The sequence below is a fragment of the Mercenaria mercenaria genome, chromosome 4 (assembly GCF_021730395.1).
Source record: "Mercenaria mercenaria strain notata chromosome 4, MADL_Memer_1, whole genome shotgun sequence".
Classification (NCBI taxonomy): domain Eukaryota; kingdom Metazoa; phylum Mollusca; class Bivalvia; order Venerida; family Veneridae; genus Mercenaria; species Mercenaria mercenaria.
In genome coordinates this window covers 38,536,593-38,553,671 of record NC_069364.1, presented here as the reverse complement: position 1 = coordinate 38,553,671, position 17,079 = coordinate 38,536,593, and the positions used below count along the sequence as shown (strand labels likewise).

Genomic DNA, 17,079 nt, shown 5'->3' with positions numbered 1-17,079 from the left:
GATCAGGAAGAATGTGGCTTTTTCACAGGAAAACAATCAATACATAAAACTGGTTTCATTTGTGGTTGTGTATGGAACAAGACAGACAGACAGACAGATATCTTAACTTATTCTCCCAAGGCAAACACATTTTCACATGGGATTACAGTGCATCCAGGATGGAAGCACAGGAGTTTGCTCAATAAATCAAAGAAGTATAACAGGTCAGAGATCCAGGTTGGCAGCCTCAGGCCTTGGTTCGATTCTATGAAGAGCGATTTTGAAGGCAAATGATGACAGATTGCTGTCAGCTAAACACCATTAATTAAATTTTGAAAGACGGAAATTTAATTTTCAAAGGTACTTACATAACAGGTCATAATTTTATCTAAATGTTACATATTTTACCTAAAATATACATGAAAGCTTTGGTATTCAGCCATTCTGTGTTCAGCTTCTGGTCTGTCAGGAGTAAACAATCCGTAGGCATTGTTTAGCAACAATCAGAGAATCTTAGCATCACATAGGTTATGGGCAAACATTGTAATTGTTCAGTCAATCCAACCTAAAAATCAACAGGGGTCATCTGCTGGTCATGATCAACCTCCCTATTAAGTTTCGTGATCCTAGGTCCAAGCGTTCTCAAAGTATCGTCCGGAAAGGGTTTAACTGTTACGGGTCAATGTGACTTCACCTTTGGCCAACTGACTTCAAAATCTGCAGGGGTCATCTACTGGTCATGACCAACCTCCCTATTAAGTTTCATGATCCTAGGCCCAAGCGTTCTCAAGTTATTGTCTGGAAAGGTCCATGTGCACCATATTGTAGATTGGTATAGCCAAATATGTTATCAAACTATAAATAAAGTCGTTATTATTATTATCATTATTAATAAAGGGTTAAAATGTTCCGGGTCATTGTAACCTTGACCCTTGACCTCAAAATCAATAGGGGCCATCTGCTGGTCATGATAAACCTCTATGATCTTTCATGACCCTAGGCCTAAGCCTTCTCAAGTTATCATCCAGAAACTGTTAAACTGTTCCTGGCCAATGTGACCTTGAACTTCGACCTAATGACCTCAAAATCAATTGGGGTCATCTGCTGGTTATGACCAAACCCTCTATCAATTTTCCTGATCCGAGGCCCTAGTGTTTTTGAGTTATTGCCCGTAAACCGTTTTACTATTCCTGGTCACTGTGACCTTGACCTTTGACCTACTGACCATAAAATTAATACGAGTCATCTGCTTGTCATGACTAACCTCCCTATCAACTTTCATGATCCTAGGCTCAAGCAATCTTGAGTTATCATCCAGAAACCGTTTATCTGTTCCAGGTCTGTGACCTTGACCTTTGACATACTGACCTCAAAATCAACAGGGGTCATCTGCTGGTCATTACAAACCTCCCTATCAACTTTCATGATCCTAGACCCAAGCATTCTTGAGTTATCATCCGGAAACCGTTTAATTGTTCAGGGTCACTGTGACCATTCATGTTCAAAGAACAAAATTTTAAGTCAACAGGGTTATTATATCGCATTTGGGAAAAAATCCCCCTTGTATCCTACTTAGAGTGAACAGATTCCCTGTATTCTGGGTTTCTCGGGTGTTGTCATTTATTGTTGATGGGTGCTATGGGCGTGTGACTTGGAATCTTGGCGCATCCTCCGGTACGCGCCGGGTTGTTTATCATTTGTCAAATTCCATGCGCTGTCAGTATTTACATTAGTAGAGGAAGAAAACTCACCATGCTACATGACAGGAAAATTTCAATTTGCTTCCGCATTATATAACTTAAATCTCAGATCAACAAATAATCTTAATCTGCATATTCCTAAGCCTAATCTTGAGGTTTATTGAAAATCACTTTCTTATTCTGGAACTATAATCTGGATTCTAACACGACCAGCGAATAACCTACTTTGTTTTTTAGAGTTTTTTTTAAGAATGATAAGCATTTGTGTTTATTTCATTTTGTAATTATATATTCTGTATTTTATAATATTACTATGTCTTTGGTAAACATTATTTGATGTAAATACCTTGTAAAAATGTTGAGGCATATATGGAAGATTGTTTTGGCGAATATGTAGCCTCATTTAAATAAAGTCTTTATCATTATTATTATTATTTAAATTGATTGCAAAATGTGGTCTCTATATTGTTTACAAGAAATTGTGGATGGACGGACGACAGACAAAGAGTGATCACAAAAGTTACATGACAGGTGAGATAAAAAGGATCAGTCATAACAAAATCTTTTCATTTTGCTACTCTAGAGTTCGTCTCTCCAGTCAGGAAGACATGTCTATAGTTGCTGCACATTTGCGTTATTTTATTTTCTAAATCATTTAAATCATCATTGTTAAAGAAACCAGAGTTCTCTGGCGGAAGATAAATAGGTCCGACAATAATATTTTCATTTATTTTAGTATAGACCCAGTCTGTAGATATTCTCAAGTATTGTAATAAAGGGCGCTTATTGTTTACACCCATAAATCCCAATACCTCCAGATTTGCGCTTATACTTTTGACTTCTATGTTTCGAGAAAAATACATAACCATTCATATTAACGATATCAGTACAGTCAAGGTGTGTACCGAAACACAAAATATATCATACGTATGTATAAATTCACAAAAATGAGAGTTATTGAGATACTTTTTAAGTCCATTAACATTGGGACAACCAAATTCAATAGAATTTGGCAGAGTATTCATGCCAGAATCAACCTCATTGCTATCCCAGTGAGTTTGATAGCCAATCTTCGTCGCAACAGGTGGCATATATCAGGCCTGTTAATGACGGGTTCAGGTCCAGTGTCCTATATATTCTTGCCTTCCTTTGATGCGGCGTTGCAATCTGGAGCGTGATTATACAGTCCACAGTGATGGGGAGATTGCGACTGTAGTTGCCGAGGCACATGGCAGCTGCTCGGTGGAGACCCAACAGGGCTATGCTCCTGCATTTGATATGCGCTTGGCAGGTTGTTACTTGACAATGTATCTATGCACAAGAATTGTGAGATTGTGTGTGAGAAATATTATTGTAACATGACTTTGTGTTATTTTACACCAATTCACTGTACTTAAAAATACTTGGTAACGTGTTAGAATCGAAATAACATATCTCAATTAGTGATTTGCTCTTGAATAAAATTGTTTGTCATTCAGATGTGTATTATTATATCACTCGGACTGCACCCTCGTGATATAATTCTTTCGCATCTCAACTCCAAACAATGATTTTATTCAACGACAAATCACTGGATGAGATATATTATTTCTTAAGTAACTACTGTTTTTCCAACGTCAATGCCATTGCCTTGCATGATGAGGTTCCATTTGGGGAACATATCGGCTACAGTTTTGCCATCCATAATGATTTTGGCAGGGATTAAACGATGCCCACTTTACTTTCAGGATAGTCTGCTCTAAGTTTCCTAGCTTGTACAGTTTCTGGGGGGAAGTCATGATTGATATTGTAATTTGAAATTGAAGTTGAAATTGTCGAATTTCTTTAATTGGTGAGACTCAGCAGTTAAAATGTGGTTTAAGTTGCAGTGTAACTGTGAGTAAGGAACGTAGCATTCCCTTTGTATATTCATCCTTGTTCTACTTTCCCCTTCAACACCCTCCCCTACACCCATTTCTACCACTTACCCATTCCTCCCAAACTATCTAAATTTTTCATAAAATTAAAATGTACTTGTTGGATTTTTGAAGCAATCCATCTATAATGTTTTTCCGTTAAAGCTTATTTTTGTTGTGGGCCTACTTTGCAAATGCATGGCTCTCAGACTGTGTTTGTGGTGCTCTGTGCTTCAAAGAAATCTACCCTTTCCTATTATCTTTTATAGTTTGACAGTCTAAGCAGTAAGAATGTTTGCGCTTCTTTAGTTGGAAAGATTTAGCAGTTAAAATGTTAGACTGTCTTTAATTGGAGGGACTCAGCAGTTGAATTTGAGTTTCTATAGTTTGAGACATTACGCAGTTAAAATGTTAAGAGTGTCTTTAATTGGAGAGACTCAGCAGTTGAATTGTTTGAGTTTCTATAGTTTGAGACATTACGCAGTTAAAATGTTAAGAGTGTCTTTAATTGGAGAGACTCAGCAGTTGAATTGTTTGAGTTTCTATAGTTTGAGACATTTAGCAGTTAAAATGTTAGACTGTCTTTAATTGGAGGGACTCAGCAGTTGAATTGTTTGAGTTTCTATAGTTTGAGACATTTAGCAGTTAAAATGTTAGAGTGTCTTTAATTGGAGAGACTCAGCAGTTGAATTGTTTGAGTTTCTATAGTTTGTGACATTACGCAGTTAAAATGTTAAGAGTGTCTTTAATTGGAGAGACTCAGCAGTTGAATTGTTTGAGTTTCTATAGTTTGAGACATTACGCAGTTAAAATGTTAAGAGTGTCTTTAATTGGAGAGACTCAGCAGTTGAATTGTTTGAGTTTCTATAGTTTGAGACATTACGCAGTTAAAATGTTAAGAGTGTCTTTAATTGGAGAGACTCAGCAGTTGAATTGAGTTTCTATAGTTTGAGACATTTAGCAGTTAAAATGTTAGACTGTCTTTAATTGGAGGGACTCAGCAGTTGAATTGTTTGAGTTTCTATAGTTTGAGACATTTAGCAGTTAAAATGTTAGAGTGTCTTTAACTGGAGAGACTCAGCAGTTGCATTGTTTGAGTTTCTATAGTTTGAGACATTACGCAGTTAAAATGTTAAGACTGTCTTTAATTGGAGGGACTCAGCAGTTGAACTGTTTGAGTTTCTATAGTTTGAGACATTTAGCAGTTAAAATGTTAGAGTGTCTTTAATTGGGGTGCACGACATTTCGTTGAAACACATTTGGTCGAACAGGCAAATGGACGAAAAGACATTATGCCTAATGGGCATTATGCAGAATGCGACAATTAGTCGATAAAATTAACAGGCCACGACACTTGGTCGAAAATAAATTATTATTGATAATTACTCAAATTAAACGATCAGTAAACGCCTAAAGGTGTTGTTTGTTGTTGATTCCCTAAAGTCCTTTTGATTAGAAAGAATATTAGATGAATTATGTTCACAAAAGAGAAATCATAATCCGGTCTTGGATTTTCTGAAGGGAATAAGCTTTAACATCAAATATTGACTTTATGGTGTATCTAGACAATGTTATTTAAATGGAATTTCAAGTGCTGCTGTCATCAATTGTAATGTAACATGTGATTTTTTAACAGTATATTGTGTACTGTTCAAATAGAGTTGAGGTTAAGTTATGATGAATAAATATTTGATGATGATTCAAGCTGAGTCTACTTTAATCGAGTTGAAAACTGTAAACATATCGGCAAAATGGGTAAGTTAAATTCGACTAAATTCGACCAAATTCGACAAAAATTCTGTTAAATATTCATTCGACATAAAGTCCTATGAGACCAATTGTACACTCGACTAATTGTCCTTTCTATCTAATGTCTTTTCGACCAAATGTTTTTCGACGAATAGTCAAGGAAGCCTTTAATTGGAGGGACTCAGCAGTTAAAATGTTTGAGTTTCTATTTTTGAGAGACTCAGCAGTTAAAATGTTTGCATTTCTGTAGTTGGAGAGACTTTGCAGTTAAAATGTTTCAGTTTCCATAATTGGAGAGACTTTGCAGTTAAAATGTATCAGTTTCTGCAGTTGGAGAGACTTTGCAGTTAAAATGTTTCAGTTTCCATAATTGGAGAGACTTTGCAGTTAAAATGTCAGTTTCTGCAGTTGGAGAGACTTTGCAGTTAAAATGTAGCAGTTTCTGCAGTTGGAGAGACTTTGCAGTGAAAATGTAGCAGTTTCTGCAGTTGGAGAGACTTTGCAGTTAAAATTATCAGTTTCTGCAGTTGGAGAGACTTTGCAGTTAAAATGTATCAGTTTCTGCAGTTGGAGAGACTTTGCAGTTAAAATGTAGCAGCTTCTGCAGTTGGCGAGACTTTGCAGTTAAAATGTTACAGTTTCTGCAGTTTGAGAGACTTTGCATTTAAAATGTAGCAGTTTCTGCAGTTGGAGAGACTTTGCAGTTAAAATGTTTCAGTTTATGCAGTTGAAGAGACTTTGCAGTTAAAGTGTTTCAGTTTCTGTTGCTGGAGAGACTTTGCATTTAAAATGTAGCAGTTTCTGCAGTTGGAGAGACTTTGCAGTTAAAATGTTTCAGTTTCTGCAGTTGAAGAGACTTTGCAGTTAAAATGTATCAGTTTCTGCAGTTGGAGAGACTTTGCAGTTAAAATGTTTCAGTTTCTGCAGTTGAAGAGACTTTGCAGTTAAAATGTTTCAGTTTCTGTTGCTGGAGAGACTTTGCATTTAAAATGTAGCAGTTTCTGCAGTTGGAGAGACTTTGCAGTTAAAATGTTTCAGTTTCTGCAGTTGAAGAGACTTTGCAGTTAAAATGTATCAGTTTCTGCAGTTGGAGAGACTTTGCATTTAAAATTATCAGTTTCTGCAGTTGGAGAGACTATGCAGTTAAAATGTAGCAGCTTCTGCAGTTGGCGAGACTTTGCAGTTAAAATGTTACAGTTTCTGCAGTTTGAGAGACTTTGCATTTAAAATGTAGCAGTTTCTGCAGTTGGAGAGACTTTGCAGTTAAAATGTTTCAGTTTCTGCAGTTGAAGAGACTTTGCAGTTTAAATGTTTCAGTTTCTGTTGCTGGAGAGACTTTGCAGTTAAAATGTAGCAGTTTCTGCAGTTGAAGAGACTTTGCAGTTAAAATGTTTCAGTTTCTGTTGCTGGAGAGACTTTGCATTTAAAATGTAGCAGTTTCTGCAGCTGGAGAGACTTTGCAGTTTAAATGTTTCAGTTTCTGTTGCTGGAGAGACTTTGCATTTAAAATGTAGCAGTTTCTGCAGCTGGAGAGACTTTGCAGTTAAAATGTTTCAGTTTCTGTTGCTGGAGAGACTTTGCATTTAAAATGTAGCAGTTTCTGCAGCTGGAGAGACTTTGCAGTTAAAATGTTTCAGTTTATGCAGTTGAAGAGACTTTGCAGTTAAAATGTTTCAGTTTCTGTTGCTGGAGAGACTTTGCATTTAAAATGTAGCAGTTTCTGCAGCTGGAGAGACTTTGCAGTTAAAATATTTCAGTTTCTGCAGTTGAAGAGACTTTGCAGTTAAAATGTTTCAGTTTCTGTTGCTGGAGAGACTTTGCAGTCAACATGTTTTTGTTTTTTTTTGTAGCTGAAGAGACTCGGCAGTTAAAATGTTTGAGTTTCTTTGGCTGTAGAGACTCAGCAATTAAAACTAGAAAATGCTTTTGTAAAAAAGCGCATGTCTCCCCCAATGCAAAGTCCTATAGGCAAGAAGTCAATAGGGGTCAGGAGCAAAAGTCAAAGAGACACTGATGGTTGGCTGCAATAGGGATCATCTACTTGGCATGTCCAGTCATCCCGCTAAATTTCAACACTCTTGGCCTAGTGGTTCTCAAGTCACTGTTCAGGCTCCTGTGACCCTAACCTTTGATCAAGTGACCTCAAAATAAATAGGGGTCATCTACTCTGCATGTCCAATCATCCTAATAAGTTTCAACATTGTAGGTCAAGTGGTTCTCAAGTTATTTCCAAAAAATGATTTTACATGAACAGGCCACTGTGACCTTGACCTTTAATTGACTGGCCCCAAAATCAATAGGGGTCATCTACTCTGCATGTTCAATCATCCTATGAAGTTTCAACATTCTGGGTCAAGTGGTTCTCAAGTTATTGATCGGAACTGGTTATCAATGTTCAGGCCCCTGTGACCTTGACCTTTAACGGAGTGACCCCAAAAACAATAGGGGTCATTTACTCTGCATGAACAATCATCCTAGGAAGTTTCAACATTCTGGGTCGAGAGGTTCTCAAGTTATTGATTGGAAATGGTTTTCCATGTTCAGGCCCCTGTGGCCTTGACCTTTAACAGAGTGACCCCAAAATCGTTAGGGGTCATCTACTCTGCATGACCAAACTTCCTATGAAGTTTCATCATTCTGGGTCAAGTGGTTCTCAAGTTACTGACCAGAAATGGTTTTCAATGTTCAGGCCCCTGTGACCTTGACCTTTAATGGAGTGACCCCAAAATCGATAAGGGTCATCTACTTTGCATGTACAATCATCATATGAAGTTTCAACATTCTGGGTCAAGTGGTTCTCTAGTTATTGATCGGAAATGGTTTTCCATGTTCAGGCCCCTGTGACCTTGACCTTTGATGGAGTGACCCCAAAATCAATAGGGGTCATCTACTCTTTATGACCAATCATCCTATGAAGTTTCAACATTCTGGGTCAAGTGGTTCTCTAGTTATTGATCGGAAATGGTTTTCCATGTTCAGGCCCCTGTGACATTGACCTTTGACGGAGTGACCCTAAAATCAATAGGGGTCATCTACTCTTCATGACCAATCATCCTATGAAGTTTCAACATTCTGGGTCAAGTGGTTCTCTAGTTATTGATCGGAAATGGTTTTCCATGTTCAGGCCCCTGTGACCTTGACCTTTGACGGAGTGACCCCAAAATCAATAGGGGTCATCTACTCTTCATGACCAATCATCCTATGAAGTTTCAACATTCTGGGTCAAGTGGTTCTCTAGTTATTGATTGGAAATGGTTTTCAATGTTCAGGCCCCTGTGACCTTGACCTTTGACAGAGTGACCCCAAAAACAATAGGGGTCGTCTACTCCAGCAGCCCTACAACCCTATAAAGTTTGAAGGTTCTATGTCAAATGGTTCTCCAGTTATTGCTCGGAAATGAAGTGTGACGTACGGACGGACGGACGAACTGACACACAGGGCAAAAACAATATGTCTCCTGGGGGAGACATAATTTGTTGTTGTTTTTTTGTAGCTGAAGAGACTCGGCAGTTAAAATGTTTGAGTTTCTAAAGTTTGAGAGACTAAACAGTTAAAATGTTTGTGCTTCTTTATATATAGTTGGGGAAACTTTGCAGTTAGAATATTTTAGGTTTTTTTTCATTAAATGCCAACACAGTGTACTCACACTGATTTTCACTGTAAACTAGTACAATAAACAACTTATGAATTGCAAATAACAAAATAAGAAATGTACATGACTTGCAAAATGCACAGAGAAATTGTTTTTGAACTATTTACCTCAATGTTCAAGTTACAAGTACAGGTCAACAGTACAGCAGTTCTTGGCTTACCTTAATGTTGACTCAACAAGTTTAGGCCAACAGTCCTGCAACTCTGACATGGCTGCTAGTGTCTCAAAGTCATTCTAATCATTTTTTTTCCACTGTCTTGAATATAAGATTCCAGAAAGTGTGGATACCGCTGGTTTTCAAGTCACTGGATACCACTGCAGCTCTAACTTTAATAAATTACTTAAACCATAAGCATTGTTCAAATATGAGAATTATTTTTCATAACTACCAAATGAATGAATCATATCTTCCAAAACAGTTTTACTGTATTTATAGTAAATAATATTGGCAAGTAGGTTAACACATTTAAGTGATGGATTGTCACACACTGACACCAAAACAATAGGGATGTTCCTCAAGGTCATCCTGTAAAGTTTGGAAGCTGTAGCTGTTATACTCTCTTAAGACTCCAAAAACAGATGTTGACAGACTGACTATAAAACGGACAATGCCATTCCATATTTGTGAAGTCCCCCACAGTGGTGCTGAGGTTATTGTCTTAAATGTTTCTGGATGGATAAAAGAGATGAATGAACAGGGCAAAGTAATGCCTATGTAGCCCCCTATATCAAGAATTCACCCAACGGAAGTGTTGTACAAGCCATAAAATCTAATAATTCAAACCCTATGACTAAACCTAAAATTATTTGTTATAAATCTTTTTAAAAAACCTGTGTACACCCGGCTAGGATATCCAACAATTTGTCCTCTATGTCTGATCTACATATTTTATCCACATCCACTGTACTATATACAGCTATCAGGCATTTGATACAGATCGGTACAAGTTTCTCCTTATTGTCTACACTGTACACCATACATAGCAGATCTATATGGTGGGGTTTCATAGTCTCCTGTGCCAATGTAACAGCTAACTTTTTCTTCATCTTTGATATCAACTTTTCTCCTGAAATGCCAAACAGTTTTTCTCAAATTTACCTGAACATTTATAATAAAATTTACAAACTGATACACCTGCATGGACTGCTCTCTCAATGTAGTGGGGAAACATACAACAATTTAGCCCAAAGACTGATAAGCAAGTATGCTTTCGAACTTGCTACCAGTTTAGATTTTATTCATTTTTTTGAGTTTAAAGATGACATATTCATCAAAAATTTAAGAGCAGCAAACCCGGCATATAAATCACTATGCAATAGTATGACTATTATTGAAATACATGAATAATATCTGTTCAATATTGTGACGCCAACGCCAGTGGTACAGCAATAGCTCATGTGACCTTAGTCACAGCAAACTAAAACGTATATAATAGACAAAGTTTAGCATTCAACCTATTAATAAAAACAATCATTTCATTTATGGATTTGACAGATAAGCAATGATGCAGCAATACCTCACCCAAAGAGGAGATAAATGCTAGACCTGTATATTTGTAATTTTACTGCTATCTTTTTGGTGCACGATTCCCCATCCCCACTGTGCTCAATTCTAAATTACTATATCCTGAAATCTTGCAAATTTATCTCATGCATTTTCCCACTGTAAAAAAAAACCCTGTCAGAGATTACATCATAAAGAGGGAAGTTTTTTTTTCTACTATTTCATAAACTCGAAACCTAGAAAATCACATTAACCAACACTCGTTTGTGACAAGATATGGTCCCATCACAGGCTAGCTGCTCAATCATCTATAATGATTTTTATTCTATATCACACTAGTAATCTTACTAAATTTATCCTTAAACTTTACTTTGTATACCGTACTCACCAAGAAGGTCACTGCCAGTTAAAAGCTCTGCAAGTTCCAATAAATCACTGGCATTTTTTACAACATCACCACCACACAGGGAAAGTAACTGTGACGTAAACATGTTCAAGACTGTTTCTGCTGCTGGTATTCGCTGACCTGCTTGAAAAGTAAAACCAACTGAGAAATAACACAAATTTCAGGACGTTTATTCTTTATCAAAATTTAAGGATTACCAAACCATTAAACTGCAATTATGTAAATACTGGTCACACTTTGCATATACAACAACAGAGAACAGATGCTTCTAAATGAGCTACATCGTGACACTGGAGGACACTGTCCTCATACAGCCTCATATAAATACATACACAATATTTGCCCAGAACATAAAACAGTTTTCACACAAAAACATGTACTAACAAACAGTATTGTTAAACAAAACAATGTTTGGGATAAGAAGAGTTATAGAACCTAAGTCATCCTTTGATATTATCATGACAAAGAAATGTGAGCAGTCTCATTCAGCAGTGATGTCTAGTTACAGAGATACTAACTCATTCTAGTCTCATTGACAACTGCATACAAAACTTTGAGTTTGCAACAAAATATGCTCACCGCATTTTCCTTGTTCTGCAAGCACCAGTCTAATATATTTTATGACAATCTTGACATTTTCAGTAGTGGTCCAGTCTTGATCCGCAGACTGTATCATCTTTCCCACTGTTACCTTCACTACTGCATTATTCTCCATGAAAAACTGAACCAGTCTGGCATGTTCAGAAAACAAAAACAACTTCTCTACAGTTCTTTCAGAGCACTGTGCTGATAGAACTGGAAATCTTTTGAAAAATCTGCACAAGAGATCAGTAGATTTTTTGCCATTTACAAAGCAGTTAATGAGAGTATAAAGTCCATTTTCAGTCAGTTTAGCAACTGTGAAGTCTGAGTTTATGAGCCTTTGTATTAAATTTTCAAACAATGGCACGAGCAAACTGTCATCTGCCTCATCTTCGTCAGGAAAAGCATTCAAAACGAGGTCAAGCATCTGTCGACACTGATCAGCGGTGCACTTTAACACAAACACAGTCAATACTTTAAAAACTGAATGCCCAATGAGCTCCCTTTTTACACTCTGTAAGGCTGATATTATTCTCTGGTAGTAGTAGTCCAACGTGCCTTCAAGCTGTAAATTTTGCTCAAAAGTCACTTCAAACAATTCAGTAACTAAGTCAGTCACAGTGTTTGCAATTCTTGTAGACTGTTTGTCTGAAGCATCAAGTAGAAAGAACTGTTTACAGACTGGATGATCGAGGACTGATCTGACAGATAAATATAACACATTCTCATCACGTTTATCAAGCAGTTCATGCACTGTTTGATCACAAACTTCTTTCTGGCTAGTTTCCTGATCTTCAGAAATCTCCTTAATACTTGAGATAATAGATTTCTTCAAAGTTTTTATATGCTTCACGTATCTTTTATCTGCATGCTGAAAATACAGAAAACAATCTCAAATAAAATACTAAAACTTAAAAATGTTCAATTCCTATACATTGGTCATTCAAGATGCTTTAATTTTCAGTTCTTCTTTGTATCTGGAAATTTATAAATAAGGTTAATCATTTTAACATGGAACTTACAACTTTGAATTTATACTAGGACAAATTGAATCCTGCAAGATAACAATAAAGAGCTGTGAGGTCTTGGACATTGAAGAAAATACCTTAACTATTGCGGCATGGGTATCACTATATCTATGGTATGGAAGAAATGCAGTAAAATTCTGGATAATCTACAGTAAGACATGTACAGACAGGATGAAACAAACTACCGCAGTAAAACTAGAAGCGATTTTTCATTTTAAACTTTGCACTTTTTACAGCAATATGTATTCTATATGAAGTGACTTGCTCAGCCATCAGTTACCAAGAAACCTGACTTTACATGCGTTAAGACTACATACCAGTTTCAGATCTGGTGGGTTCAAGATAGCTGACTGTATTGCCAAATGATGTATGTGGGATATAAGGTATCTAACTGTATAGTCAAGTGAGGTATGTGAGATATAAAATACCTGTCTGCATTGCTGTATGATGTACAGTAAGTGTAAAAGATCTTGCTGTATCCTACATCTAGGGCTTGCATCTTCAGTAATGATTGCTTCATTCTGAGACAGAAAGTTCTCATAACTTGACTTGGTGGACAACGTCTCTGAATCTGTGACATCAGTCTGAAAATTAGAAATACAAGATAGATATAAACTAGAAGACGCTTTTGTAGAAAAGCGCATGTCTCCCCCCATGCATAGTTGTATAGGCAAGAAGTCAATAGGGAACATGAGCGAAAGTCAAAAAGACACTGATGGTTGACAGCAATAGGGATCATCTACTTGGCATGTTCAATCATCCCACTAAGTTTCAACATTTTAGGCCTAGTGGTTCTCAAGTTATAAATTGGAAACGATTTTCCATGTTCAGGCCCCTGTGACCTTGACCTTTGATCGAGTGACTTCAAAATCAATAGGGGTCATCTATTCTGCATGTCCAATAATCCTATGAAGTTTCATCATTCTGGGTCAAGTGGTTCTCAAATTACTGATCAGAAATGGTTGACCATGTTCAAGCCCTTGTGACCTTGACTTTTAATAGAGTGACCCCAAAATCTATAGGTGTCATCTACTCTGCATGTCAAATTATCCTATGAAGTTTCAACATACTGGGTCAAGTGGTTCTCAAGTTACTGATAGGAAATGGATTTCCATGTTCAGGCCCCTGTGACCTTGACTTTTAATAAAGTGACCCCAAAATCAACTAGAGTTGTCATGGGAGTGACGAATTATACCCCCACAATATGGCCTTGTCACAGAAATAAGTCAATGTCAAAGCTGAACTTACTTGACCTTTGACCTACTGACCTCAAAATCAATAGAGGTCATCTGCTGGTCATGATCAACCTCCTTATGAAGTTTCAAGATCCTCGGCCCAAGCGTTCTCAAGTTATTGTCCGAAAAAGGTTTAAATGTTCCGGGTCATTCTGACCTTTGAAACTCAAAATCAATACAGGTCATCTGCTGATCATGAACAACCTCTCTATTAACTTTCATGATCCTAGTCCCAAGCGTTCTGAAGTCATTGTCCAAAAACAGTTTAAATGTTCCGGGTCACTGTGACCTTTGACCTACTGACCTCAAAATCATTAGGGGTCATCTGCTGGTCATAACCAACCTCCCTATCAATTTTCATGATCCTAGGCCCAAGCATTCTCAAGTTATCATCCGGAAACCGTTTAACTGTTTCGTGTTATTGTGACCTTGACCTTTGACCTACTAGCCTCAAAGTTGAACTTGACCTGTATTCAATCATGTTACTCCTGCGTACAAAAATTTATGATCCTAGACCCAAGTGTTCTCAAGTTATCATCCGGAAACGTTTAACTGTTCCGAGTCACTGTAACATTGACCTTTGACCTACTGACCTCAAAGTCGAACTTGAACTGTATTTTATGATATTACACCTGTGTACCAAAATTTATGATCCTAGGCCCAAGCGTTCTCAAGTTATCATCCGGAAACCATTTAACTGTTCCGAGTCACTGTGACCTTGACCTTTGACCTACAGATCTCAAAGTCTAATTTGACCTGTATTTTATGTTACACCTGTGTACTAAACATTATTTAAATCGGTAAAGCCTTTCATGAGTTATCAGGGTCACTGTGACCTTGACCTTTGACCTACTGACCCCAAATTCGAACTTGACCTGTATTTTCTGATGTTACACCTGTATACCAAAAATTATTTAAATCGGTCAAGCCTTTCAAGAGTTATCATCCGGAAACCATGAAAACCAACAGACCGACTGACCGCCAAGCTCACTCCTATATACCACCCCCCCCCCCCCCAACTTCGTTTTGTGGGGGTATAATAAGGGTCATTCACTCTGCATGTCCAATAATCCTATGAAGTTTCATCATTCTGGGTCAGGTGGTTCTCAAGTTATTGATCGGAAATGTTTTCCCATGTTCATGTCCCTGTGACCTTGACCTTCAACAGAGTGACCCGAAAGTAAGTAGTGGTCATCTACTCTGCATGTCTAATCATCCTATTAAGTTTCAACATTCAGGGTCAAGTGGTTCTCAAGTTATTGATCCGAAATGGTTTTCCATGTTCAGGCCCCTGTGACCTTGACCTTTGATGGAGTGGCCCCAAAAACAATATGGGTTGTCTACTCCATACGCCCTGCTACCCTATGAAGTTTGAAGGTTCTAGGTCAAATTGTTCTCTAATTATTGTTTGGAAATGAAGTGTGACAGATGGAAGGACGGACAGATGGACAAAAACAATATGTCTCCCCCAGTGGCAGGGGAGACATAATTAAGTCTGTAATGTCAGTAAAATATAAGACGGCAATGATGGTCCTTAAAAAACATTGCCTCCAGGACGCAGGTTAAGTTTTCTCTATAAGACTGTTTGGAAATTTAAAAAAATCTGTGAAGTCACTGATCCGTTTTCAAAATAGTCTGACTGCAATGTTCTGTTGGTGACCTTCAGGCCAAGTTGATTTGCTAAGCAACATGGCTGCCTTGGGATGGGACTAGCTTTCTTCTCTATACGGTTTTCTGGGAAGCTTTAAAAGCATTCTCCTCTGAAACTGCTGGTCCAAATTCAAAACAATTTCAAACAGATGTTTCTTGGGTGACCCTCTACTAAACTTCTTTAAGCTCATAGCCACACTTAGCCACACTGCCCTAACCCAACCTCTTCCCCCTCAACCATACATGCACCTTTTTTTTTAAATTTTAGTTTCTTGTGTTTCTTGATACTGGCTCTTTCTTACTTCTTCGTAATATTGTCTCTTAGAATCTTGTGACATCAACCATTCAACTCCCCCACCCTTCCACAGCTTTGATTCTGGAGAGCTAAATAAGTTAATGGACAATGTCGGACAGGTACCCTACATTTAGAGTAAAAATTTTTTAGCAAAAGCTAGATGTGTATAATACTGAAATGGAATAAAGACCTATTTGTATCCAGGTGAAGATACAGTACAAGTATGTTTTTTTGTTTTTGTTGGGTTTAACGTCGCACCAACACCACTAATGGAATCAGAACATATCTGGATCATGATAGAATGAAACCAGAATCTACTTGTATCCAGGCGAGGATACAGTCCTAGGATAGAACAAGTGCCTACCTTTCTCCAGGTAAGGAATGGAATAAGAACTTACCTGTATCCTGGTAAGTATTAAGTCCAGGGATGAGTTTGGATTCTACGTGTATCTAGGTGAGGTAATAGTACTGTACTGAAATTAGAACCCATATGTTTCCAGATAGGGAAACAGTCCAGGAATGGAATTGGATCCTACCTGTATCCAGGTCAGGACACAGTCCTGAAATGGAATATGAACCTACATGTATCCAGGTCAGGACACAGTCCTGAAATGGAATATGAACCTACATGTATCCAGGTGACAATACAGTCCTGGAATGGAATATGAACCTACATGTATCCAGGTCAGGATAGTCCTGGAATAAAATCTGAACCTACCTGTATCCAGGTGACAATATAAAAATATGAACCTACTAGTATCTAGGTGATGATACAGTCCTGGAAAGGATTAAGAACCTACCTGTATCCAGGTGCGGATATAGTCTGACAGCCCTGGCAGAAATAAACTTGCTTTGTACTTGGTCAACAGGGTACACATTGCAACAGGTTCCACTTGTTGATGAAAGGTGCTTAATAAAACCTTAGATATATAGCACCGAATTTCTGAAATAGAAATGTATTCTATACATGTATATCCAAATAATTTATTAAAAGTATCTTGAAACTTTTTTGCAGCACTTGTATTATTCACTGATTTGCAATAAGTATCTGTCTATATCTAAGCCAGTGTCTTTTTGGGGATGCTTATCATGAACAAACAAATTTAATAAATCATCATAACCCCCAAAATGGTTGTCTGGCCCAAATCAGTTAATGTAACCAACATCACTGCTATTTTAGTCACAGAATTAATAATTTTAAATAAATACTGAATAGCATTTAAAAAGCTGCCTTTTTTCACAACCATTTCAGGAGCTATTACTATCGTCTAAATAAAGCAAACGAGAAGACATCTGCTGTGATCTATTACCTAGTATATAAAACCATTTCTCTAACTAAAACTAAATTTGGCACTGGGAGAACAGAAATTGTAGTTTGACATTTATTAAAGAGAAATAACTTTT

General features: G+C 37.3%; 1 protein-coding gene across 2 annotated transcripts in view; it reads right to left on the bottom strand.

The window, feature by feature from the left end:
* The window catches only part of LOC123552821 (nucleolar pre-ribosomal-associated protein 1-like), an 82,154-nt gene that overhangs the window by 26,974 nt on the left and 38,101 nt on the right, over positions 1-17,079 (bottom strand). The window contains exons 19-24 of one of the 2 annotated variants that reach the window (XM_053540941.1): positions 16,476-16,618; positions 12,924-13,079; positions 11,465-12,338; positions 10,868-11,008; positions 9,807-10,042; positions 9,136-9,209 (exon numbers count right to left, since the gene is read on the bottom strand). In XM_053540941.1, coding sequence (XP_053396916.1) covers positions 9,136-9,209; positions 9,807-10,042; positions 10,868-11,008; positions 11,465-12,338; positions 12,924-13,079; positions 16,476-16,618 — 1,624 coding nt within the window. The remainder of the gene's footprint in view (positions 1-9,135; positions 9,210-9,806; positions 10,043-10,867; positions 11,009-11,464; positions 12,339-12,923; positions 13,080-16,475; positions 16,619-17,079) is intronic. The other variant, XM_053540942.1, reaches the window with a different exon arrangement.